The sequence below is a fragment of the Callorhinus ursinus genome, unplaced genomic scaffold, assembly GCF_003265705.2.
Source record: "Callorhinus ursinus isolate GAN/ISIS: 27379988/994484 unplaced genomic scaffold, GSC_fseal_2.0 scaffold2, whole genome shotgun sequence".
Taxonomy (NCBI): Eukaryota; Metazoa; Chordata; class Mammalia; order Carnivora; family Otariidae; genus Callorhinus; species Callorhinus ursinus.
In genome coordinates this window covers 20,303,674-20,326,456 of record NW_027397064.1, presented here as the reverse complement: position 1 = coordinate 20,326,456, position 22,783 = coordinate 20,303,674, and the positions used below count along the sequence as shown (strand labels likewise).

General features: G+C 39.8%; 1 protein-coding gene and 1 pseudogene across 12 annotated transcripts in view; one reads left to right on the top strand and one right to left on the bottom strand.

The window, feature by feature from the left end:
* FN1 (fibronectin 1) overlaps positions 1-22,783 on the bottom strand; it is a 66,736-nt gene that overhangs the window by 15,064 nt on the left and 28,889 nt on the right. For 3 of the 12 annotated variants that reach the window (XM_025891968.2, XM_025891973.2, XM_025892014.2), the window contains exons 21-35: positions 18,776-18,870; positions 17,188-17,356; positions 16,604-16,690; positions 16,166-16,357; positions 14,587-14,859; positions 13,281-13,463; positions 11,150-11,239; positions 9,721-9,990; positions 8,486-8,602; positions 7,654-7,818; positions 6,963-7,118; positions 6,171-6,284; positions 5,082-5,351; positions 3,695-3,882; positions 720-807 (exon numbers count right to left, since the gene is read on the bottom strand). In XM_025891968.2, the coding sequence (XP_025747753.1) occupies positions 720-807; positions 3,695-3,882; positions 5,082-5,351; positions 6,171-6,284; positions 6,963-7,118; positions 7,654-7,818; positions 8,486-8,602; positions 9,721-9,990; positions 11,150-11,239; positions 13,281-13,463; positions 14,587-14,859; positions 16,166-16,357; positions 16,604-16,690; positions 17,188-17,356; positions 18,776-18,870 (2,457 nt within the window). The remainder of the gene's footprint in view (positions 1-719; positions 808-3,694; positions 3,883-5,081; positions 5,352-6,170; positions 6,285-6,962; positions 7,119-7,653; positions 7,819-8,485; positions 8,603-9,720; positions 9,991-11,149; positions 11,240-13,280; positions 13,464-14,586; positions 14,860-16,165; positions 16,358-16,603; positions 16,691-17,187; positions 17,357-18,775; positions 18,871-22,783) is intronic. The other 9 variants (XM_025891984.2, XM_025892000.2, XM_025892034.2 and 6 more) reach the window with 3 other exon arrangements.
* Positions 1,215-2,507, top strand: LOC112839159 (homeobox protein NANOG pseudogene; annotated as a pseudogene).

The following is a 22,783-nucleotide window of genomic DNA, read 5'->3' as shown; positions in this document are numbered from 1 at the left end:
AGAAAGGTTGACAGTAATTAAAAAATATGAAAAGACTCACCTCTCATATCTTTTTTTTTTTTTTTTTTAAACTAAAAACCTTTACAGATACTACCGGTGGTTCCCAAGTCTGGCTTTATACTCTCTACCAATACCCCAATAAGTATTAAAATTATTAATATATTGTAACATAAAATAAGTGTAGTAGGAGTTACAATGATATGGCCAGCCAGCAATAATATATATATGTACTATTAGTACTTTGGCCTTTTTTATAGGGCTTCATTTTTTTCCTCTCAGCGTATGCAATGGCATCCCTATTTTATGAGGAAACTTAAATATTTCATGTGATTTCTGAAAGAGCATACATAAATTATTGATATGGCACAAAACTAGAATCTGGGCCCAATTTTGTCCAATACTTTCTGTACCATTAAGGTACAGCCGAAGCCAGTGTGTCCTCCCCAAACATTATGAAAACAAATTCCAACAAGTAGAGCATAAACTAGGTATCAGTCCTAGTTCCTAACACTAACATGATAACATTTTGGAGTGATTCTATTTATGTGCCAGTATACCACTCTCTGGAGGGGCATAAAAGGTGACAACAGCAATTCAAAAAGAGATGGGCAAGCAAATCAGTTTCCAAGCTGTGATTCCTTCTATTAACTTGGTGATCTAGAAAATCATTTACCACTTATGGAGAATGTTTGTTGATACTAAAAAGCTTGATTACTCACTCTCCAGAGTAGTGACGATTCCCTGAGCTGGTCTGCTTGTCAAAGTGTCCTTAAGGGCATAGACACTCACTTCATACTTGGTAGCCACCTAGAAAGAAGGACACAATAAACTTTACCAAGTGATCTTCTAAAGCACAGGTGTTTTCACTACAACATTAGAAAGACACAATGGTTGTAAAAGAAAAAATAAACTAGCAAACCCACAGCACTATAAATTCCTAGATGAATTTCATTCCTACACTGCAGATGACCAACAACACATGTAAATTATATGAATTTAAAAATGTGCTTAGGGACTTTTGGCTCCACTGGGCTGGTTGGCTCTTACTATTGCAGTGGTGACCCACTTCAGTCTGTCTTTCTCAGACTCTTAACATCTGGAGGTTTTCCTACTCCTCTCAGCTCTTCCACCTAGATCCATAAGCCTGGGCCTTTCTTACAATCTCGCTCTTTTTTTTTTTTTTTTTTCCCCCCGTCTACCCTCAACTCACCAACATGAGTGCAGATCCAGCTCTGCCCCATGCCCGCCTGGCCCTGAAGCAACCAGTTCTAGGGACTCTTTTCCAATGCCTGAGATTTATGGGCCTGAAGAAAATTATGCGTCCCTGCAAATGTCATCGGCTGAGACACCCCACGTGGAGACTGTCTCTCCTCTTCCTTCCTCCATGGATCTGCTTGTTCAGGACAGCCCCGACTCCTCCACCAGTACCAGAGTAAAACTACCACCCACTTCTGGAGAGGAGAGAACAGTGAGGAAGGAAGATATGGCTCAGGGCAAGAAACAGAAGATCAGGACCGTGTTCTCTCAGACCCAACTCTATGTCCTCAATGATCAATTTCAGAGACAGAAATACCTCAGTCTCCAGCAGATGCAAGAACTTTCCAACATTCTGAGCCTTCGCTATAAGCAGGTAAAGACCTGGTTCCAGAACCAGAGAATGAAATGTAACAGGTGGCAGAAAAACCATTGGCCAAAGGAGAGCAAGAGTGTGACTCAGAACAGCACAGCAACCGCAGAATACCCAGGCTTCTATTCCTACCACTAGGGATACCTGAGGAACACTTCCGGAAACCTTCCAATATGGAGCAACCAGACCTGGAATAACCCAAATTGGAGTAGCCAGACCTGGAACAGCCAGTCTTGGAGCAACCATTCCTGGACCAGTCAGACCTGGTGCCCCCAAGCCTGGAACAATCAGCCGCAGAACTGTGGAGAAGAATCCCTACAGCCCCAGATCCAGTTCCAGCAAAATTCCATCAGCGATTTGGAGTCCATCTTAGAAACTTCTGGGGAAAGCCATAGTGTAATACAACAATCTGCTAAGTATTTTAGTACCCAGCAAATAATGGATTTGTTCCCAAATTACTCTGTGAACATACAGCCTGAAGATGTGTGACGATGAGTATGTTATTCGATCTCAATTTGGGCAGTGGCTGTATTACTTCCCCTAGGCTTTGTCTTTTAGGGTCCTATATATCTCTGCCTTGATATTTTTGTTTCCCATTATTCTTATTGTGTCCATTGAGGGGGTACGATTAGAGTCAAAGAGGTTTCAGTAGCATTGGCTACTATGGGCAACATGATAAAAGGTGTTTCTGGCTATAGATAACCAGATACCATCCTAATGTGGATCTCTTTAGGCTCTAGAATCTAACGTCAAGAATAGGAGGTGAAGATACAAAGACGTGTGATGAAAGATAATTTGTATTTTCTGAGATTGTGAGGCTTTTCTTGTTAATAACCTCATTTTTAACAGTGAAGGGTTAAGCTATAATGTACTTCATTGATTTCCTCTGTCCCTTGTGATGTTTTATTAGAACTGTTAATTTGCTCATGATTCTAGTATTTGTAGAAAGATGTTTTGTATTTTAATGTATCATAATAATAGTACCAGTTTGGCTGATTGGATTATAGGTTTAAGTACAAAGAAATGAAATACCCACTTAAAAAAAAATAAAAGTGCTTAGGATTAACACTAAGTAAGCTATAACTTACATTCTTACACTGAGCTGATCCAAAATGGGGACAATGGGTATTAGCCTGTTTTTCTCCTTTATGATCTGACAGATGCCAATCATGAATTTGTCTGATCATGGAGAAGCAGAGAGAATACTCTATTCTCTCTCTGAAACCTCTTTCTGTCATTTCTCCTGGAACTGGCCTTATGTTAAGAAGTACATCAATTTCCTAGATTCCTGGCTAGTTTTCCACATGTGCGTGTAAAGGATTATAAATGTTTCAATGAAGGGAGGGTCAGGTCGGTTGGTACAAACTGGAAAATATTCCTTGCCAAGGTAACAGAGCTCAGAAAATGCATAACCAAAGTGGATTTATGCATTCAGCCTATGGACATATGAATTGCCCCCCCCACATACGCACATAAAGCCTTTTTAAAATAAACAAAATGAATATACATTTAGAGAGCTATGAAAAATCCAACACTATTTATAAAAGTCCATCCCAGACAATCATCTAGAAGAGCTTAGGTCAATATAGAGAATTCTACTTGACACAATATTACAGTAAAATTATTTGATGGCAGAGGCAAAGAACATAGTAAGATTTATTATGATATTTTATCTCCACTACCTTAAACTGTGAAAGAGATAACTACAGTTGATCCTTGAACAATGCAGGGGTTAGGGGTGCCGACCCCTTGCACAACTGAAAATCTGCTTATAAATTTTGAGTCCCCCAAAACTTAACTAGTAAAAGTTGTACTGTTGACCACAAGCCTTACTGATAAGTAGTTGACTACCACATACTTTGTATGTTATTTGCATTATATGCTGTATTCTTATAATAAAGTAAGCTGGAGAAATGAAAATTTTATTAATAAAATCCAAAAAAGAGAAAATACATTTATAAAAAAGTCCTGTACTATAAAAAAAAAAAAATCTGTGTCTAGAAGTTCAAAACCATGTTGTTCAAGGGCCAACTGTACTTTATTCCAATGAAAAAGGGCACTTCTTACCATGAGTCCTGACACAACCACAGATGAGCTGTCAGGAGCAAGGTTGATTTCTTTCATCGGTCCAGTCTTCTCCTTGGGGGTCACCCGCACTCGATATCCTGTGAGCTGAACATTGGGTGCCGTCCACTGGGCGGTCAGGCTTGTTGGTGTGACCTGAGTGAACTTCAGGTCAGCTGGTGCAGGAATGGCTGTCAGGAGGGTCATTGGTTAGAGTTATCTTATAGGAACTGGGGAAGAGGGAAAATAAAGTGAATTCCAAGAAGTTTGGTTAGGTGGGTTCCCTGGTCAAGCAAAGATTCAGTATGAGCAAGTACAAAAAGGGATACAAAATAAAGAAAACGTTTGCTGAAAAAATGTGTTCTATATCTACCAATTCTCAGAATCACTGGAGGCACTTGGGTAAATGCCAGAAGTCTAAGAGACTTTAGGTTTTAGAAGTCGTTTTTTGTTTTTTTGTTTTGGTTTGGTTTGGTTTGGTTTGCTTTTCTGCTTTCCCCTAAAAAAAAATCAAAATGGCTTATTGGCCATTAGGATTGATTTTCCATTTGTATGGAAAGATGAGCAATAGCCCTTTTCCTAGATAAATGATCTTTGCATGGAAAATCATTTCACAGAGTATTCCAACCCCAAAAAGATAGAATTATGTTTTTATCCTCTTTATTTGAACCCCACAGCAGATAGTGCTGCTAAATTTGAAGTATTCTCTGTGGTGCAGCATAAGAAGAAAATTGGCTCACAACAGAAGCAGAAAAGAGAAGCAAAGAGCAATAATACAGATAGTACCCCCAGGGTTTATGCTGTCACAGGGACACAAATTTAGCATTCCACTCTGCTTCAGAAACAAAGCACAAGCAGATAAAGTATTGTGGAAAGCGTTTGCCCTAAACCATCTCCTATGTGTCTGGTTCTCAATTCTTTAAGCAAATCACACACCCCACACATGATCTCTAACCAGAGAAGGAAGGTCTTACCTACGCGTTCTCAGAATCAAGCTGCTAGGAAATGGCCCAGTTTGGATTCCTTTTTTAGAGTAAGTTCTAGGATGCCAAACTTCTTTCCTTTATGCACAGTGAGTGTAACCACAGGGAGTCAGGGTTTAGGGAATAATCCACAATTTTAGTATCATCTTCAAACGTCTCACTTTAGGGCCTTATTTATAAGCCAAGCCACTCTAAAACCTCCTTGTATTAGACTGTACCTGAATATCACCTAAACTTTATGATGATTCTTTTTTAAAGAGGGTCTTTCCTAATAGAGGCTGCTTTTTTTTTCTTTTTTTTTTTTCCCCCCTTTAGAGGGACTCAATAGCCCGCTCAAGTAGAACTCATTCAGCAGGGCATAAAGCTGCTGTGCCCATGAGCACCCAGTGGTGCAGTTAACGATATACCTGTGGACTGGGTTCCAATCAGGGGCTGGCTCTCCATATCATCGTGCAAGGCCACCACACTGACTGTGTACTCAGAACCCGGCCTGAGGCCTTGCAGCTCTGCGGTGTCTTCTTCACCATCAGGTGCAGGGAATAGCTCACGGATTCCATCCTCAGGGCTCGAGTAGGTCACCCTGTACCTGGAAACTTGCCCCTGTGGGCTTTCCCAAGCAATTTTGATGGAATCGACATCCACATCAGTGAATGCCAGTCCTTTAGGGCGATCAATGTCTGTTAGGCAAATTAATGGTAAGAGGTTATGTGAAAAGCAAGTTGTGAAATAAGCATTTTTATAACGTGCAAAGCAGTTCTGCAGATACCATTTTCTCGGATTAATTCAATTCCAATTAACCCACTATCAAATGGAAAAATTACTTGACACTTGATTAAGTTTCTTTTGGTTTAGAAAAGATTTAATGTTACATCACTTATTAAGATGTAGGTGTATGTGAGACACATAGGCACCTTGCAAAATGTCCCCACAGGGAGGATTTATTCATATTAATTTTCGATATTCTACCAAGATTCGTTTTTGCAGTGTGATGTTAGTCTCACAGACCTGGATTTTCTATACCTCGGAAGTGGCAAGGTTGATTTTCAATGTTAGATTCAGATTATTATAATCTTCCTTTAACTCTTCTCTCCCCCTTCTATTATTTACATTAAATGTGCTCCAGACAGTTTTCCAAATGCTCCAAACATAACAGCTTCATGAAACACGCTGCAATCAACTTTACCATCCAGTCGTAGAAAAGAAGGTCCAGGCAAAATATTTTTGTAGATTTGCTATAGGCAAATGAGATTTTGCTGAGGCCATATGAGCAAAAGAAATTCGAAGCACAGCAACTAGGATAGTTCCACAACTTCCTTCCCTGGATGTTCATTGCTTAGCACCAAGAAGGAAAAATGTCTGTAAAGGGCTCAGCTCAAGATAACGAACTAACTGAGTTGGCTTTCTCTAGGTGTAATTGCAAAAGACATGAGGAGGGCATACAGATGCCTAAGAACAAAACTGACTTTGAAAATGGGAAAGAAGCATTGGTTACATACTCGTTACTGCAGTTTGAACCAGAGGCTGACTCTCTCCATTTCGATTCTGAGCATAGACACTAACCACATATTCCACTGTGGGCTGCAAACCTTCAATGGTCATTTCTGTTTGATCTGCAAAGGGAGTAATAAAAAGCAAATGCAGGATCTGTGTCATCCACTGTAAGGCCAGTTAAGTGGCTGTCTGAGTTTGGTAATAAATGCCTGGTGGCCTGGATTTTTCATTTGTAGAATTCTCATGAAAATATGGATGAGTCAGATATGATTTCTCTTGGACAGATACGTTCATTGCTAATACAAATTGCTATATTGGAGTAAAGTCAAACTAAAGGATCCACTCTAAAATTTAATATGATGTCTCCAACAATGAATGATGCTGCTCTGGGAAAAAATGAAAATTAGTTTGACTTTAAGATACTGCTTTAGGATCCTAATTTTACCAGGATTTTATATAAAAACAAAAACAAGAGCTAAAAGGATCTTAAAAAGTTAGGCCACCTCTCTTCTCTGTGTGCATGACTAAATAAAACCACAAAGAGAGATCTAATAATGCAAGATGTCCATACCAACAAACAGAACTATGCATGTAAAATGAGGAATGCCCTTCTCCTAAAAATTCTGCTGTGGAGGGAGTCTGTAACAATCTCAAGCCCTGAATTCACAAATGGGGAAACTTTGACATACGATATGAAAATGTACAGTACTCAGACCTGGGTGGCCATGTTTTAAAAAGCATATTGTGTGGCCCTCTTCTGTTTATCCTGATGAATGGGAGATGCTGGTTATTCTTACCTGGACCTGCAGTTTTTGTTTTTGATGGTCCTGAGCCATTTTTGGGAGTCGTGGTCACTCTGTAGCCAGTAACAGGGGAACTTGAAGGCAGCCACCTCACACTAATGCTGTTGTCCTGAACATCAGTCACTTGCATCTGGGATGGTTTGTCAATTTCTATAAATAAAAACAAGGAGAAACCAGTGAGGCCCCAGGCGGTGAGGACAAGAACAGACAAGGCTTTTTTCCAGTCCTGGTAGGCACAGAAAGATCTCTCATCACTATTAATGACTCCCAGGTGTTTCTATTGCACAAACACCTAGATTGCCTTTGGGAGGTGGGGCATGCCTCTAGGTACCATTACCTATTTTCAAGATGGCTGTTTCATTCACGAAGAAACTATATTCCAAGTAGGTGTTTGTCTTCTTACCTTATCAGATCATTCATTCATTCATTAACAAATATTTATTGAACACCCTTTATGCCTGTCTCTGTTGTAGGCACATGGAATATATCCATTAACAAAATAGACAAAATCTCTGCCCTTTGCGGTGCTTCTTTGAATATCTGGCTCAAAACTCTGTTAGCGGTCTGTGTTGCTTCATCTTATTCAAAAAGAAAAGCAATTCCACAACGAGGAAAATACTTGGGAGAACATTGCAAACCTATCCGAGTAAATAATCCTCTGTCTCCCCGGAGGAGGAGTCAGTACCTGTTCGATAATCAATGGAAATCGGCTTGCTGCTTGCCGGGCTGTCTCCACGGCCAGTGACAGCATACACGGTGATGGTGTAGTCTGCTCCAGGCTTAAGGCCACTGATGGTAGCTGTGGACTTGCTCCCAGGCACAGTGAACTCCTGGACAGGGCTATTTCCTCCTGTGTGAAAAGGGGTTAGTTCAAAGTGTGAGGGGCTGAGAAATAGTTGGGGATTGCTGAGTCACGACATCAACATACTGAGACAGCATTTAGTCACACCTTTGATTATTACCTTTAAAAGAGTATTATTAATAGGGCCCACACAGAAACATATTTATTTATGCATGTAGTGAACCTTAGTAAGTGTGTAAAAACTGGAGGAAAATTGCAGTTAATGCTATTTTAACATTCCAGCTTTAAAATGTCACTGAGTTGTGGATTAACATTGGAAGGAGAAAGAAGGTAAGTCCTCAACCCAGGATGGCATATGTTGTGCTCCTTTTTCAAAATATTAATGTAATATGTTCATGTTAAATACAATTCTGAAAATACAGGCACGTAAAAAAAATACAATCACTTATTTCACCACTGATCATATATTTGTGAATTTGTAATTCTTTCTTCCTCAGCTCTACTGTTCCTCCTTTAGTATTATACAAACAATTTGTATCTCGGTTTTGCCACCAATTAGAGCATACATATTTTTTTTACATATTCCTGGAAGAGACAAGGCTCCATTGAATGGACTTGCCAAAGTCTCTTTAAATATTCATCCGCCCTTGGGTTTTGAGGTTGCCCACAACAGAATCTGACTTGATCGGAGTGAAATAGCATTTTACTAACGCACCTGTTTCTCCATAGGTGATCCTATAATATCTCACTGTGACGGCAGGAGCATCCCAGCTGATCAACACGCTGGTGGGGGTTGCAGCAATGACTTCCAGATCCCTTGGAACATCAGAAACTAGAAAAACAAGGGAAAGTTTCCATATCTATAACTTTCAAATAATGCCCAGATTCACTCTGCTCATTTTTCAAATAGCTGCCTTTATAATTCCTGCATATAATAATGTAAATATTATGCAAAATTAGCAGAAATAAAAATTACGAACAATTCAAGGTAAGGGGTTAAGGAAGCAACTCAAATTGTGATAAAATGATTATTATAAATTTATTGAAGCATTCTTTTTCCTTCAACTTTTTATTTTGAAAAATTTTAAAACAGAGGTGCCTGGGGTGGCTCAGTCGGTTAAGCGGCCGACTTGATCTCAGCTCAGGTGTTGATCTTAGGGTCGTGAGTTTGAGCTCCATGCCGGGCGTGGAGGCTACTTAAAAAAAATTAAAACAACAGAGAAGTTACAACAATAATATAATGAACGCCTATATCCCCTTCTCTTGGGCATTTGCTAATTGGTAACATTTGCCACATTTCCTTGTCTCTTTTTCTGTGTCTTTCTTTTTTTGTTAATCCATTTGAGCCCGAGGTACAGCTATCACGATGCTACTTTTCCCCTAAGTACCTCAGCATCTATCTCATCTATCTCCTAAAAATACTGACACTATTTCATTAAAATAATTCTGTGTTTTTTTTTTTAAAGATTTTATTTATTTATTTGAGAGAGAGAATGAGAGAGAGAGAGAGAGCACGAGAGGAAAGAGGGTCAGAGGGAGAAGCAGACTCCCCGCTGAGCAGGGAGCCCGATGCGGGACTCGATCCCGGGACTCCAGGATCATGACCTGAGCCGAAGGCAGTCGCTTAACCGACTGAGCCACCCAGGCGCCCAAAATAATTCTGTTTTTAAGGGAAATTTGAAGAGGGATTTTCTTAATATTTTGAATAAAACTTTGGGTACTGGAAATGTCTCAATATCTATATCCAGTGAGAAATTTTCTGTGATAAAAAAATTATCTTCAATAGAGTCTAAGAAGGAGATTTTCTCTACATATTCTCTCTCCATGCCTCATAACCACAATCTATTTTTTTAAGAGATGATGACTCAGACAACACAAAGCTGTTTCCCAGAAGATACCAGCTGCCCAGAAAGTCCTCTGAGCTTTTTTGCAGACCAGAAAACAAGTTACCGGTTGACTGTTGGCCAATCAAGGGAGGACTTTCTTCTCTGCCATTCAGAGCAATGATGCTGACCACATATTCTGTGCCCGGACTGAGATTGGTGAGGGTGATGGAATTCCGAGAGGGGGGCACTCGATCTTCCCGAGGTCTTCCACCGGTGTGCTCGGGATGATGGCGAATACGATAGCCAGTGATGGTGGCTCGAGGGGCAATCCAATGGACAGTGAAAGAGTTGGTAGTGATATCAGAGAAGTCAATGCCAGACGGGGAATCAAGGCCTGTTTTTCCCACCCAGGGGTAAAAAAAGACATCACCAGTTTAGGAGGTGAGGAAGAACATAGGGAAGAATGTCCTTTCTCATTAGCACAACAAATTGCCATAAACCTCAGGCCATGACGCATTGATTCTAAGCCACACATAAATTTCAAAATCATAAACTGACCCAGTTCCAGTGGCCACCTCAAGCTTTCTTTCCTTTATTCTAAGAATCCAAGTGATTTATATGTGTCGTTACCAAAGGGTTCTGCATCACTTTTGAAGACAGGTGTTTAAGATATTCTGGGAATTATTTTCAAATGCTTCAGTGTTCAAGTATTCTATGGTTCTATCCTGTAAGTGTGTCACTCAAAATAAGGCAAGATATGCCCACTCTCAAGTTAAGTGTTTGGTTCTCAAAGAAGCTTTCTGCACTCAAGAGGAAACTGATAGGTCGACAGGGTAGTAATAATGCCAAACATAAAGCTCTTAAAAATGAAAATGAGACAAATTACAATGCAGGTAAATCCTCATGAATTGAAAATTTAGTGTACGGCCGAAAAATTAATAAGAATTTAGAGTTTACCTCAAATTCAAATCACTTAATCTCTCTGGGCCTTCCAGAACATTTTTATTTTAGTAAAAGTAAATTGAGGTATCACAACTCCTCTTTGGAACCAAGTGGACTATAACATTAAGGAAGAAACGTAATGTTACGGGATTCGGTTCAACTTATTTACATAGCAAATGGATATTTCACCAAGCAGAAAAAAAAGAGAAACTTGTTGGCTTGGCAAAGGAGGGAAAAGACTTCCATGACAATGACAGTGTTGGGTCAGCCTTAGATAGAGCTGCCTGATGAGAAGAAATGTTCACCATCTCTAAATAATAGAGATTATATTACTCTTGGGAGATTTTTTAAAAGGCTAGACAACAATGTTTCTGGACTATTTTGAGATCTCTCCGGAAGCCCAGAGTATAATCTTAGTGACTGAAAGTCAGGGTAATACTTGCAGAAGTGTCATTTAATTTTTAAGACCAGTGATCAGAAAGTCATGATAAGTCTGTAAGCACCACTACCACCACAAAAATGGAGATACATTTTTAGAAGCAGCATTCCATTTTGCTATTTAAAATTGTAGGTAAAAGCTACTTGATCAGCATACTGCCATCATGACTCACCTGTTTTCTGTCTTCCTTTAAGCGGCATGCTCTCATGCTGTTCGTACACACTGGAGACACTGACCAAATATTCTGTGCCAGGCAGCAGATCTGAAGAGACAAAAGGGACTTATTTTTAAATTGTGCTCAGAAGCATGAAAAAAGCAAAGCGCTCTTAGGACTATTTCAATGGATAAAACAACATACACAGAAGCTGATACTGACGTGAATGTTTCTACCTGGAAGTAGGCTGTAATGAGTTGATAAGGAAAGGTCACCTTGCCCTCTAACGTCTCTAAGCCCTACCCTCAGATGCACTTCTCAGAGTATGATTCAGCCGGATCTGCAATAAGATGGTTGCTGCCACGTAGTATTATCTCTGTCATCCACTTTATATTATGTCTGTTGAGGGCATGTGATGATAATGACCATGGCACTGTGGATTATCACTGACTTGTCACCAACAACCCTAGGAAGCAGTTTGCTACTCTTTAAAGCAGACTTGTGGCCATAAAGTGCAAATATTTAAAGTGTACAGTTTTGACAGGTTTTGGCATATGTATGAACTTGTGAAATCATCGCCACATTCATGACAACGAACATATCCATCACCTCCAAAACTTTGGTTTACAACTATCCCCATTTTACACATGAGAAAACAGAGGCACAGAGAAGTTGTCTTCTTTGACATACTTGCCTGAGATCATAAACGATTTGACCCAGGCCAAGACCAGTGGTCTTAATAATTAACCTTTACTGGAAAAGAGTCATAGTCCATGGGAAAGTGATTGGTTCTGCCATATTCAAGTAAGAACAAAATACTGAAAAAAATTACATACGCTTTCCTGGGTATCCTCTTCTTTCATTTTGAGGTCCCCAAAAAAGTACAGAGTAAGGGTTCTAATCTTTGATTTCTTACTCGGTAGACTCCATTCCCCTCCACACCATTTTGTAGAGGCCCCTGCAAGGCTTGGATGCTCAGACTCCACTTTCCTTATCCCTGCTTGCCCAGGGGTAATTTACTTAACCACTACAGACTTCAGTTGCTTCATCTATAAAACTGGGTAATAACAGCTTCTCTGGGGGGAGATGGGACCTTGCAATCTAGAGCAGGATCTAGAATAAGATGTTAGAACACATGACGAACATGTGACCAGTCAGTGGGGCAGACAGTGATCCTGAAGCAGGGGCTGCGTCCCGAGCGATGCTGTAACTACTGATTCCGGAGTGCTCCAGAACAGAAACAAGAGCCTGTCGACATGCAGATAGAAGGTCGTTCTCACCCTCAGTCATGAAATGAGAAGCCAAGACTATGGTCATGTTGAGCTGCCTTTCCTGCTCTAAAATATGTTCGCAACATAGAGAATGTTTTCAGACCATCCTTTGGTACTGTACCTAAATGTGAGCTTCTTTCTTTGCTTGTGTGGAAACCTATGCTGTTCTCATGGGATTATTTTCCTATTCCAGTGAGAAGGACGAGAAGAGACATTGGCAGGAAACACAGCACCATGTCTCAGCCTCCTTCTATTTTCTTTAATCAACGATGTCTATTTTAAAAAGGTAGGATCTAGAAAGACACAATTTCCATAAATGGTTGCTATTTTTCTAGGTCCTCAGCCTTCAGAGAAATCCTGCCAACAGATTCTTTCTGAAGTACCATTTACACTTCTGGCTCTTTCTTCAAAACAGCGTCCTGATCTAGCCTAACAAGGCAGTTTCTGTGCTTTCAAACTCTAGAGATTACCTGCTCAACACTTTTTTTTTTAAATGAGAATAAAACAGATATGGTGACACTATTTTCAATCCTCATTGTTTCTCTCTCCAAACATTTAGATTTAGTCATACATTTTCTCTTGACATTCATTTATTTTTATGTGCTGATCTGGAAGCAGAATTTGTTTGAAGTCTTCGAACTTCGCTGCTGGTATTTTTCTACTATGATCTTTAAAAAGTAGATCTCAAAGATACATACATGAAAATAGCAATAAACATGACATCTTTCAAAAGGTACAGAGCTGCACATCCTATTTGGAGTTTAGCGTATAGTCTTGGTGTAGCTGTCTCGATCTTAGTTGTTCCTACCTGAGAACTTGGAATTCTTTCCTGGGGCTCTAGCTTAGGATTTATTGAACAGATACAGTTGACTGCTTACTTGTTAAGACGACTGCATTGTCTGAAGGAGAGATTGACAACTCTGCAACGTCCTCCTCATTTTTCACAGGTGAGTAGCGCACCAGGAAGTTGGTCAATTCAATGGACGGAGGTGGGGCCCAGGTGACACGCATAGTGTCTGGACCAACATTGGTGAATCGCAGGTCAGTGGGAGGAGGGACAGCTGGTTTCAAATAAGAAGGAAGACCAGGTTAAGGTAATTTTAAAATGGAAGCTAACAAAAATAGCTGGAAAGGTAAAAAACAGTATTTCATGCATAAAGGAAATGAGTCATCATCATGCAAATAGTCTAAATCTAATCTAAATCATAGTGAACTACTGTTAAAAATAAAACACTACACACAGTACTGTTAGGCCCCTTTAACCTTTCTGCCATCAGTACATATCAAAGAATAATTTGCATCTATTTTCAAATATGTGGATTTTAAGTACGTTATTAATACCACTGACAGTTATTTTAACCCAGGCTGAAGAGGCTTAAGTTGCCACACAGCAAAGAGAAACACAGCGGTACTTTCTGAAGAACCACATGCACACAGACAAAAAGACAAGAGGGTCCTGACTCTCCCCTGACATGAGGTGACTACAGCTACCGGCATCACTACAATCCCACTCCGTGAAATCTACCTACAAGTGAGAAGGTTCATGCAAATTGGTTCTCGGCATGTTTCTTACCATGCAGGGCAGAGAACCTTTGTAATGTTGCATGCTCAGCCCCAGACTGGTTAAAGAGGAGTTTCTTTACCTAGACATGGTAAGGCAATCCACCGTGCTCCAGAGTTTCTTTTTCTCCTATGTCAAAACAACCCCCTTCCAATCCACCCTAAATTTGACTGGGTTTTTAGTCAACTACAAAGAAGGAACATGGCAGGGTTTATCAAAGAGTAGAAGGAAGAGCATCACGGCACATTTTGGAAGTACCTTTCTTATTATAACTGGTGCTCATTGCCCAATTCGGTATTCATGTAAGATATGTTTAAAAAAAAACCTCCAGGTCTGCAAATTCATTTAACCTTTGCCATTTTGTATCAAACAGATCAGATCTCTCTAGCTTTCTGCACATTTGTGGTTTAAATGAAAGTGTATTTAAGACCACGTGCATATGCCTTCGACCAATCAGTTTAGCATATACATCCAATTCCTTACCCGCCCCCAACCCACCCTCCCTTCCGTAATTGTTGGCAAATTGTTGGCTTTCCCTGTGAAACGTCCATCTTTAACCAGAGTGACTGGTGGCAGCATGCAACACCATCCATGTCTCAAACACAGAAGTTTTCAAAATTCACCCGTTTGCTGTGTCAGTGTAGTAGGGGCACTCTCTCCGCCATTAATGAGAGTGATAACGCTGATGTCATAGTCAATGCCCGGCTCCAGCCCTGTAACTGTGTAGTATCCTACTGAGGAGTCCACAAAATCTTCAAAAATAGGGATACCTTCTCCTGCCGCAACTACTGTGATGCGGTACCCAATAATGGTGGAAGAGTTTAGCGGGGTCCACCTCAGGCCGATGCTTGAATCGGTTATATCAACAAAGCTTAGGTCAGTGAGTTGGGGCACCTCTATTGAGTTACAAAGCAAAGGGGGGGCAAAAGGAAGATAAAGGCAAAAAAGAGGAAAAAATAAAGCAGTGTACGTCAGGTTACTAGTGGCAAACTTGACAGAATGTTAAAGCAATGATGGTAATATGCGATCTTTTCCCAATGTTCTGAAAAGATGTCCTAAGCATCATGAATATAGTTTGCTTCCCTGGGAGAATAAAACAGGTTACAATATTCTTAGGGATTTTCTTGCATTTGAAAAGTAAACAGTAGGGTTTGAACCTCTCAGGTTCTTGAAAATTATAGGCCTGTTTAAGATATCAAAACCATTCTTAGAACCTAGACATAATATCTTTAATAAGTATCAGCAATGCTTTTTAAAAAAAAAAAAAAAGCCAAAACTTTTTTAGTAGGAAAAGAGAGCTTGCATGAAGGAGGTTAAAAAAAAAAAAAAATGGTAGGTGAGTTTTTCTTTCTTTTCCCATAGAAAAAACTCAAGACAACATTATGGCCATAATGCTAACGCATTATGAATGTATGGTATGAAATGTGCCATTCAAAAGCACATTCAGGAAGAAGACAGATTTGAGTCCAAGACCACTGCCAATACTTTGCTTAATTCATAATCAAAGTTATTTAATCAGCATTAGTAAAAGCATTCTACCAAATAGTGCAAAGGAGAACACAATCTGTCCAATGCTTTCATTCTGTCACAATCCAATTTTGGACAAATAACAAACTTATCCCTAGATAGGTCTTTTCAATGTTGTCTTTCAATCCACAAGAAAGAACACCCAAAGGTGTGGCCTTTCTTTATTTTTTTTCAATCTTATAAAGGAAGGATTTGAAACGGCAAGATGAAGAATTGAACGTGTCAACCAAGGGCTATGTCAATGCTCACATATGGAGACAGGTACGATTTTATAGACAGCTGTTGAAATTTGATATGGACTGTAACATCAGGGACAAATGTGCCGATGGGATGCATTTACCATATTACTTTTAGCCTGTCAGTACTGAGGACAGACACATGACACTGTTTTAGTAATATTTCCACGTGAGCGGACAGTACAGAGTTAATGCCATGGGGGCCACTCCATTACATCCCCATCGCCACAAACAGCATCCTGGTGAAGCAGACAGGAAAGCGGTGTTAACAGCAAGCATTTGTCCAAACAGTTGTTTTGACTTCGTGGTTTTGGAGAGTGTGGTTGGAAGGTCAGAACTAAATCCCAAATGTACTTGACACCCTCAACCACGTGGGGATCTTAATCCCCACTCTCATCGAAACTGCCACTCTCGGGATAACAGCTTATTTTTCCATTACCTGGGATGATGGTATCAGAGATAGGGACACTTTCCTTGTCATCTTTGACAGTGTAAACACTGACGTTGTACTCCAGGCCAGGACTCAGGTTTTCAAAGGTGCAAGAGCTCTGATCTGCATGGACCACTTCTTCCAAAGAGTATCCCTGTTGGCCATTTAGGGGCGTGGTGGTAATTCTATAACCAGTAATGTCTAGAGAAAACAGGAAGGAGGAAGTTACTGCACAGAGCCTTTGTGACCCAGGGCACATTAAACTCAACTCCCATGACGGACCCACGAAGGGGAAAGGAGGAAGACTGGACATTTATTGAGGACTCTCCTGCTACTCAGTGCCTCAACGACCCTTTGAGGCAGGTATTAATATCCTCCGTTTAAAGAAACTCTTGGAACAGGGGAGTGATTTCCAACGGCTTGCCCTCTGATACATCCCAGGCTTACCTGGAGTAGTGCTCCTTTCCCAGGAGACGGTAAGCACTCCAGTGTCAGGGTTTGCCTCCAGGTGCAAGTTCGTTGGTGGAGACAATGCTATGCAGAAAAAAAGTTTTAAATTAGAAGTTAAAGCTAACACCGAGCACTTGACCTTTGGAAAGTTTTTTTTCTTTCTCTTTTCGTCCCTCCTTTCCTCCCTCTCTCTCTCTCTTTCTTTCTCTTTCTCCCTTCCCCCTCCCTTCCTTCTTTTCAAGAATCAGTAAAAATATAGAAGTCACACTATAAAACCATGGTGGACAGCGGTTCTCTGGGAGCATCTCTTTTTACAGTGAACGATTTTGCAATACTACTGAAATTCTTCCTGTCTTGCCAGTTGATAAATATTTTTGACGTGGAAAGAAAAGTTCTGATGACATAGAATATATGACCATGTTGACCTTGCTCCTCCAAATTTAGCAAATGCCTAGTAAGATAAGTAGGGATGGGACCTTCCCCTTGCGCTGTTATCAGAAGCAAAAAGTGATACTAATAGCACCTATGTTTAAAAATCGGACCAGTTTTAAAAACTAAAAGAGGCAAAGAACTCCTCTTACGTGTCACCACTTTCTTTACAATCGGAGTATCTCTCTCTTGCCCATCCCTCAGGACTGAGATGGTGTATATGTATTCCACGCCTGGAGTCAGGCCAGACACAACGATGCTTCCTGACTCTGAAGTCACTTCTCGCGGTGCTTCTCCTCCCTGGCTTGGTCGTACACCCAGCTAGAAGAAGGAAAGCAAAATAAACACCAAGGACAAGTGTTTCCAGAGCTGGATCACTGCGGAGAGGTTGTGGTTATGCTGTGTATAATGTGAACTCCTGTGCACACTGCATACTGTACTTTTATTAGGGGATGAGTTGGGGTCTGCCTTTAGCTCTACTAGACACTTTAGTGGGAAGTTCCTTGGACTGGGGGGCCAAGGTGGGAGAGGTGTCTTCCAGAACTGCATTACATTGGCTTGTCATGGAAGGTTCTGGAAAAATGTCGTTACATGCTGTTTTGCTTGATCAATAATCTCCGGATATAAACCAGACATACACAGGGGCTTTGGGCCACATGGCAGTTCATTTCTATTTTCTCTGTTGCTGGAAGAAATCTTCCAGCACTCTCTTTAAGGAGTTATGAACATTCAACTTAAAGGTAGCAGCCCCTTTAACATTTTGTACTTCAGAAACATTCTTTTTGAAGAAGTATGTTCATAGCTTAAACTGCAGGACAATATATTACAAAAGAAGAATTAAAATGAACGTGCCCATAATTTTCAAATTTTTAGTATTTTATTTCAAAACCTAGGTAATATTGTCTCATCAAACAGTGTTCAACTCTAGAGACGTCCTTTGTAGGTTATAAGGCTTCTGAAAGTCAGAATGACACGATTAAGGGAAATTTAAAACGGCAATCTTCAAAAAGGGCTCCTCTATATTTAAGTAGCATAATCGTCAATATGGCCATTTGCATATTTAAAAAAAGAAGTGACCTTTGGTGTATTTTTTTAAACAAGCAATCATGGGGATTTAGTTTTGATTTCCAATTATAATAAATATTTCTCTCCCCACACTCTAAATGCCGAGGAAAGGAATTCTTTTAAACATATTCATTTCTATTCATCACTTCCCTAATATCATTACTTTAAAGAACATGAATCCAGATATCTACAGGAAAGACCTTAATCTTAACTTCTATTAAGAGATTCACCCAAGGGGCTTTGAACAAGTGGAGATGAAACTGATTGGATGGAAATGTGATTTTTAAGTGACTCTGAGTTTAATTGGTCTCCCTAAATTGGTTTTCGTGGACTTGTTGACACCCGTTTACAACAACACAACAAAAGGCATTTCCCTATATATTTTAAAATGCAGTTCCCTGGGGGAAAGTATAGAGAAAATGAGATCGCAGCAACTGTTCCATACTAATGTTTTATCTTTTGCAAAGCACTTCCACAGCCTCAGTTCATCCTTCCAGCAATTCAGTGAGGGGATGGTCATATTATACCTGGACGATGGGGTCAGAGAGGCACAGAGCGAGGCAGCTAACCAAACCCAGGTCTCCTGACTCCCAAACACCCTGTTTCTACCACATCCAGAAATATGAGGGCACCTCGGGGTTGTACCACAAGAGATTAGGAACATTTGCAACTTACCTTAAAACCAATCCTTGGAGCAGGTGTCCATGTGATCACAATGGTGGTCTCAGTGACCTCCGTGTTGTAAGGGGGAATGGAGCTGAGAGGCTGCACTGTGAAACAGAATCAATGCATGCATTCAAACCTTGGAGTCACAGACGATGGCACAGAACATACGGAACAAGTATTTTTACGGAGAACCTCAGTTTACCCAGCTAGTGGATCCTGAATGTCATAGCCTTCACTGGGTGGGAATTTGGAGTAGGCCAGCGCTTCCCAATCTTTCATGTGCCATACAAATTATCTGACACCTGGCTAAAATGCAGGTTCTGATTCTGTAGGACCAAAGTGGGGCTAGAAGTTTGCATTTCCGTGACGCTGACGCTACTAACCCATCAATCATACTTCAGTAACAAGGGCCGCAATGACCTCAGTAGACAAGTTCAAGTCCTTGGATTCCTTGATTTGTGTCTTTCCATTAAGTTTGGGATTTGAGTTTTATGACAATAAATTTCCCTCTACAGTCAGTATAAAATCCCATTTGAAATGTAAAACTGGTCACCACAAATTGATTATCATTCTGCTTTTTAAATCATTAATTTGGGAACAACTGTTAAATTATAGATGTGATCTGAAAAGAGCTCTATGCTGAATTATTCCATAACGATGGTCAATTGTTTTTGGTTGCAATGAGAAAGACCATATGAAAGTTAAACAAAATCTGCCACCATGGACATACTTACAAATCCTAAAGATTCCTTAAATATGTGATTATCCATTTAGGATAAACATATTACAAAATTTTAGTACTCTGCCACTCGCATTAAGAATTATAACAAGTGGGGCGCCTGGGTGGCTTAGTCGTTAAGTGTCTGCCTTCGGCTCAGGTCATCATCCCAGGTTCCCGGGATCGAGCCCCACATCGGGCTCCCTGCTCAGCGGGGAGCCTGCTTCTCCCTCTCCCACTCCCCCTGCTTGTGTTCCCTCTCTTGCTGTCTCTCTCTGTCAAATAAATAAATAAAATATTTTTTAAAAAAGTACTATAACAAGGTAATTTTGCAGCTCCTATCATCCTGACCTCGCCGTTATTCTCTGGGTAAAAATATTACTTAAAAAAAAAAAAAACAAGAAAAGAAGAAAAAAGAGCATGTGTACATACACTTAAGACAGACTTTTTCAACAGTCTACAAATCTTATTACAGATTTAGAATCTCCAAAATATAAGGGACTGAACAACTAAGTCCTTTAATAAGGGGACTAGGCATTCCAATAACTGGCTGCTGATGAGGTCTCAGAAGCCAAGACCTCTGAACAGGGTGAGTCAAATTCAAGGGTTTCGAGTGTGTTGCCAGCCTGGGTCACATGTTTGGTGCCTTCCTAATTCCTTCCTTTTTATGTCCCAACCAAATTCTGTGTCCACTGGGGAAAAAACTCCTATTAAATGCATTTATGTGAAATTATGAATGGCCAGGGAAACCAGTTACCCTCCAAGGTACACAATGGAGATTAAAAGTCTGAAGATCCTGCTCACTCCTCAGCTCCAGGCACTTGTTTTCCCTTCGACCATGTGGGGATTTGGGCACCACTGTAATTCTCTCATTTGTTTCCAGGCTGGACTTGACTGTGTGATTTTAAAAAATTGTTTTGAAAATACTGTGTGGAAGAAAAATAAAATATGTGTGTGGCTACTCTTTAATGACTACTCTATCAGTTGACCTGAAGTTCTACTGTTTAGTGAACCGTTTCCTAACTACATTATGATTTCGAAGGTGTCTTTGGGGGACTGGGACGGGTGACCCATGACGCCTTCCCAGAGTCTCTGAAATCATACGTCACTTGGCTGCTGCTGACTTTGCCAACATGCGGTGGCTTGCCCTGTGGGACCACGTTAATGGCCACAAGAAAACAATTCAGAGAGCAAGTAGCTTCTTGCACGGAACATCTGTGAAAGCCACAACTTTTTCACAAATTACATTCTCTTCTGCTGTCTTGGGCTTTAGGACTGGGTGTTTTCTATTGCTTGAGTCAGCCAGCTAGCGTCTTCCCAAGTTGAAGATGATGCTCTCTGCCTGGGAAGACCATTACAGGAAAATCTCCAAACCACAAACCCACAAACTGATGTCAAACAAAGGATGTGACTGTAAGTATGAGTTATGGGTTCTGGCAGGTCTTGTTAGGTGAAAACAGCCTGGCTGTTAAAGAAATAAAATTTGCCCTATTTATAAAGGAGTAAGCTGTATTTTCCCCAGAAACAGCACCCCCACCACCATTCCACCCTCACATTTGCTTTTAAGAATTTAGCACAAGTTATAAAATCCAGAAAAGTTATTCCCAGAATTAAGCATGGTAAGACAGTAAAAAGCTACAGAAACTCACAGCAACTGCAAAAATATGCAAGCTGTAGCGATGTTTACAGCCTCAGAGAGTACTTCAAGTTCAAATGAAGTTGTGGAACTGCCTACTTAAGCAGGTTTATTTAAACTGAAGCTTTGCTTGGTTGAACTGTTTTCATTCTCATTCTTCCCTCAATCATCTATTCAGTGAACAGTTTTTGAAGGTAGGCTGTGTGCAAGGCACTATGTTAACCTTTATTCAGTAAAATTAGCTTTGACAATCAGTACTTTAACTCAAATAGAATTATATTTTATAGAAATATACTGTGCAGAGCGTCAACGTAATATACAGTGCAGAGCGTCAACGTAATATGGCCAATATACCAAAGTGTGCAAAAGTACTTGAAATACTCTATGTTGACTCACCGTACTTAATTATTGCTACTTACTTAACAATACTTAATTATCGTTAGTATCATTAAAAATGCTTTTTCTCTTTTGGTTTCTTTTGCCCATCAAAAGAAACTACAAAAAAAAGGTCTCATGTTAAGGAGTGAAAAAGTAAAAATGATAATTTGTAGAATTATATGTGGTCAGTAAAAGGTTAAATCTACTGAAGTCTCTATTCTAATTCATGAAGGGCATCTATAAGAAATACAAAGACACTGATTTCATATTAATAGATTCTAGAGAATCTTAGTAACATGTAACATAAAATAGCAAAATTTAGAAGTTAACTTAGAAATGAAAAGCAGATTTTACTTGCTTATAATCAGCAGTTACTTAAGAAAAAGACTTCACTAGTCAGAGAACGTACACCAAATTTAAGTGGAAATACATTTTTGGTAAATTATGACTTCTTACCGGGAAAAGTTTGTGGAGAATTTTCTTTGGGAAGTAAATTCCATAGTTATTTACAGCTAAACTTACACTCGCTTTTTGAAGGCTCCTTAACATCTATATTTTTAAAACGCTTCTGGAAAAATGCAAACTAGTTCATAGTCGTGATATATGTTGAAAAGTGTTGGGTGCTTCTATAATTCAAAATGTTGAGTTAAAAATAACAACCAGTGCTCAGCTAGAAATTAGGGGTCTCATAATTCTTTGTAATGTAAATGAGAGTGTTTTTAATGGAACTCATTTTATGAATACAGGTCTTTATTGTAATGTAGATATGTAGGAGATTTAAGGCCACTTTCCATAAAGTGTCGAGCAAAAAAAGACAGACATGACCAAAAATTGTCAGTCTTCTTCCCTCATTGGAACTTCAAGAGTCATTTAAGAAAGATGAAAAGAAAAAAAAAAAAGGTATTCTGTTCTGCAGAAATACTTTAATCTGCTACAGTCTCATAAAGAAATCCCTTCCTTAACTTCTTGTTCTGTTGGTTTCCATTCAGTTCGTAAATGTTTTCATTCTACACTTACTGCTATCATTCAGCACCAAAAGTAGCAGGATGTAGACATCGTGCTGGTTTTGTTTCTTGCCTTAACTGGTGTTTGGTAAACTCATTTAATAAAATAGCATTCGACTTTCAAATAACTGGGTGCTTTAAACCGCATTACTCAAAGTGGTCCCAGAGTAAATAAGAAGCCTGGCAACATTTGTAATTTAACCTTCATCACGAAAATCTTGCTTCAGAAAACAGTCAACTGAACTGAATTAGCGTGCTTCCTGATTTCTACTCCGGCACAA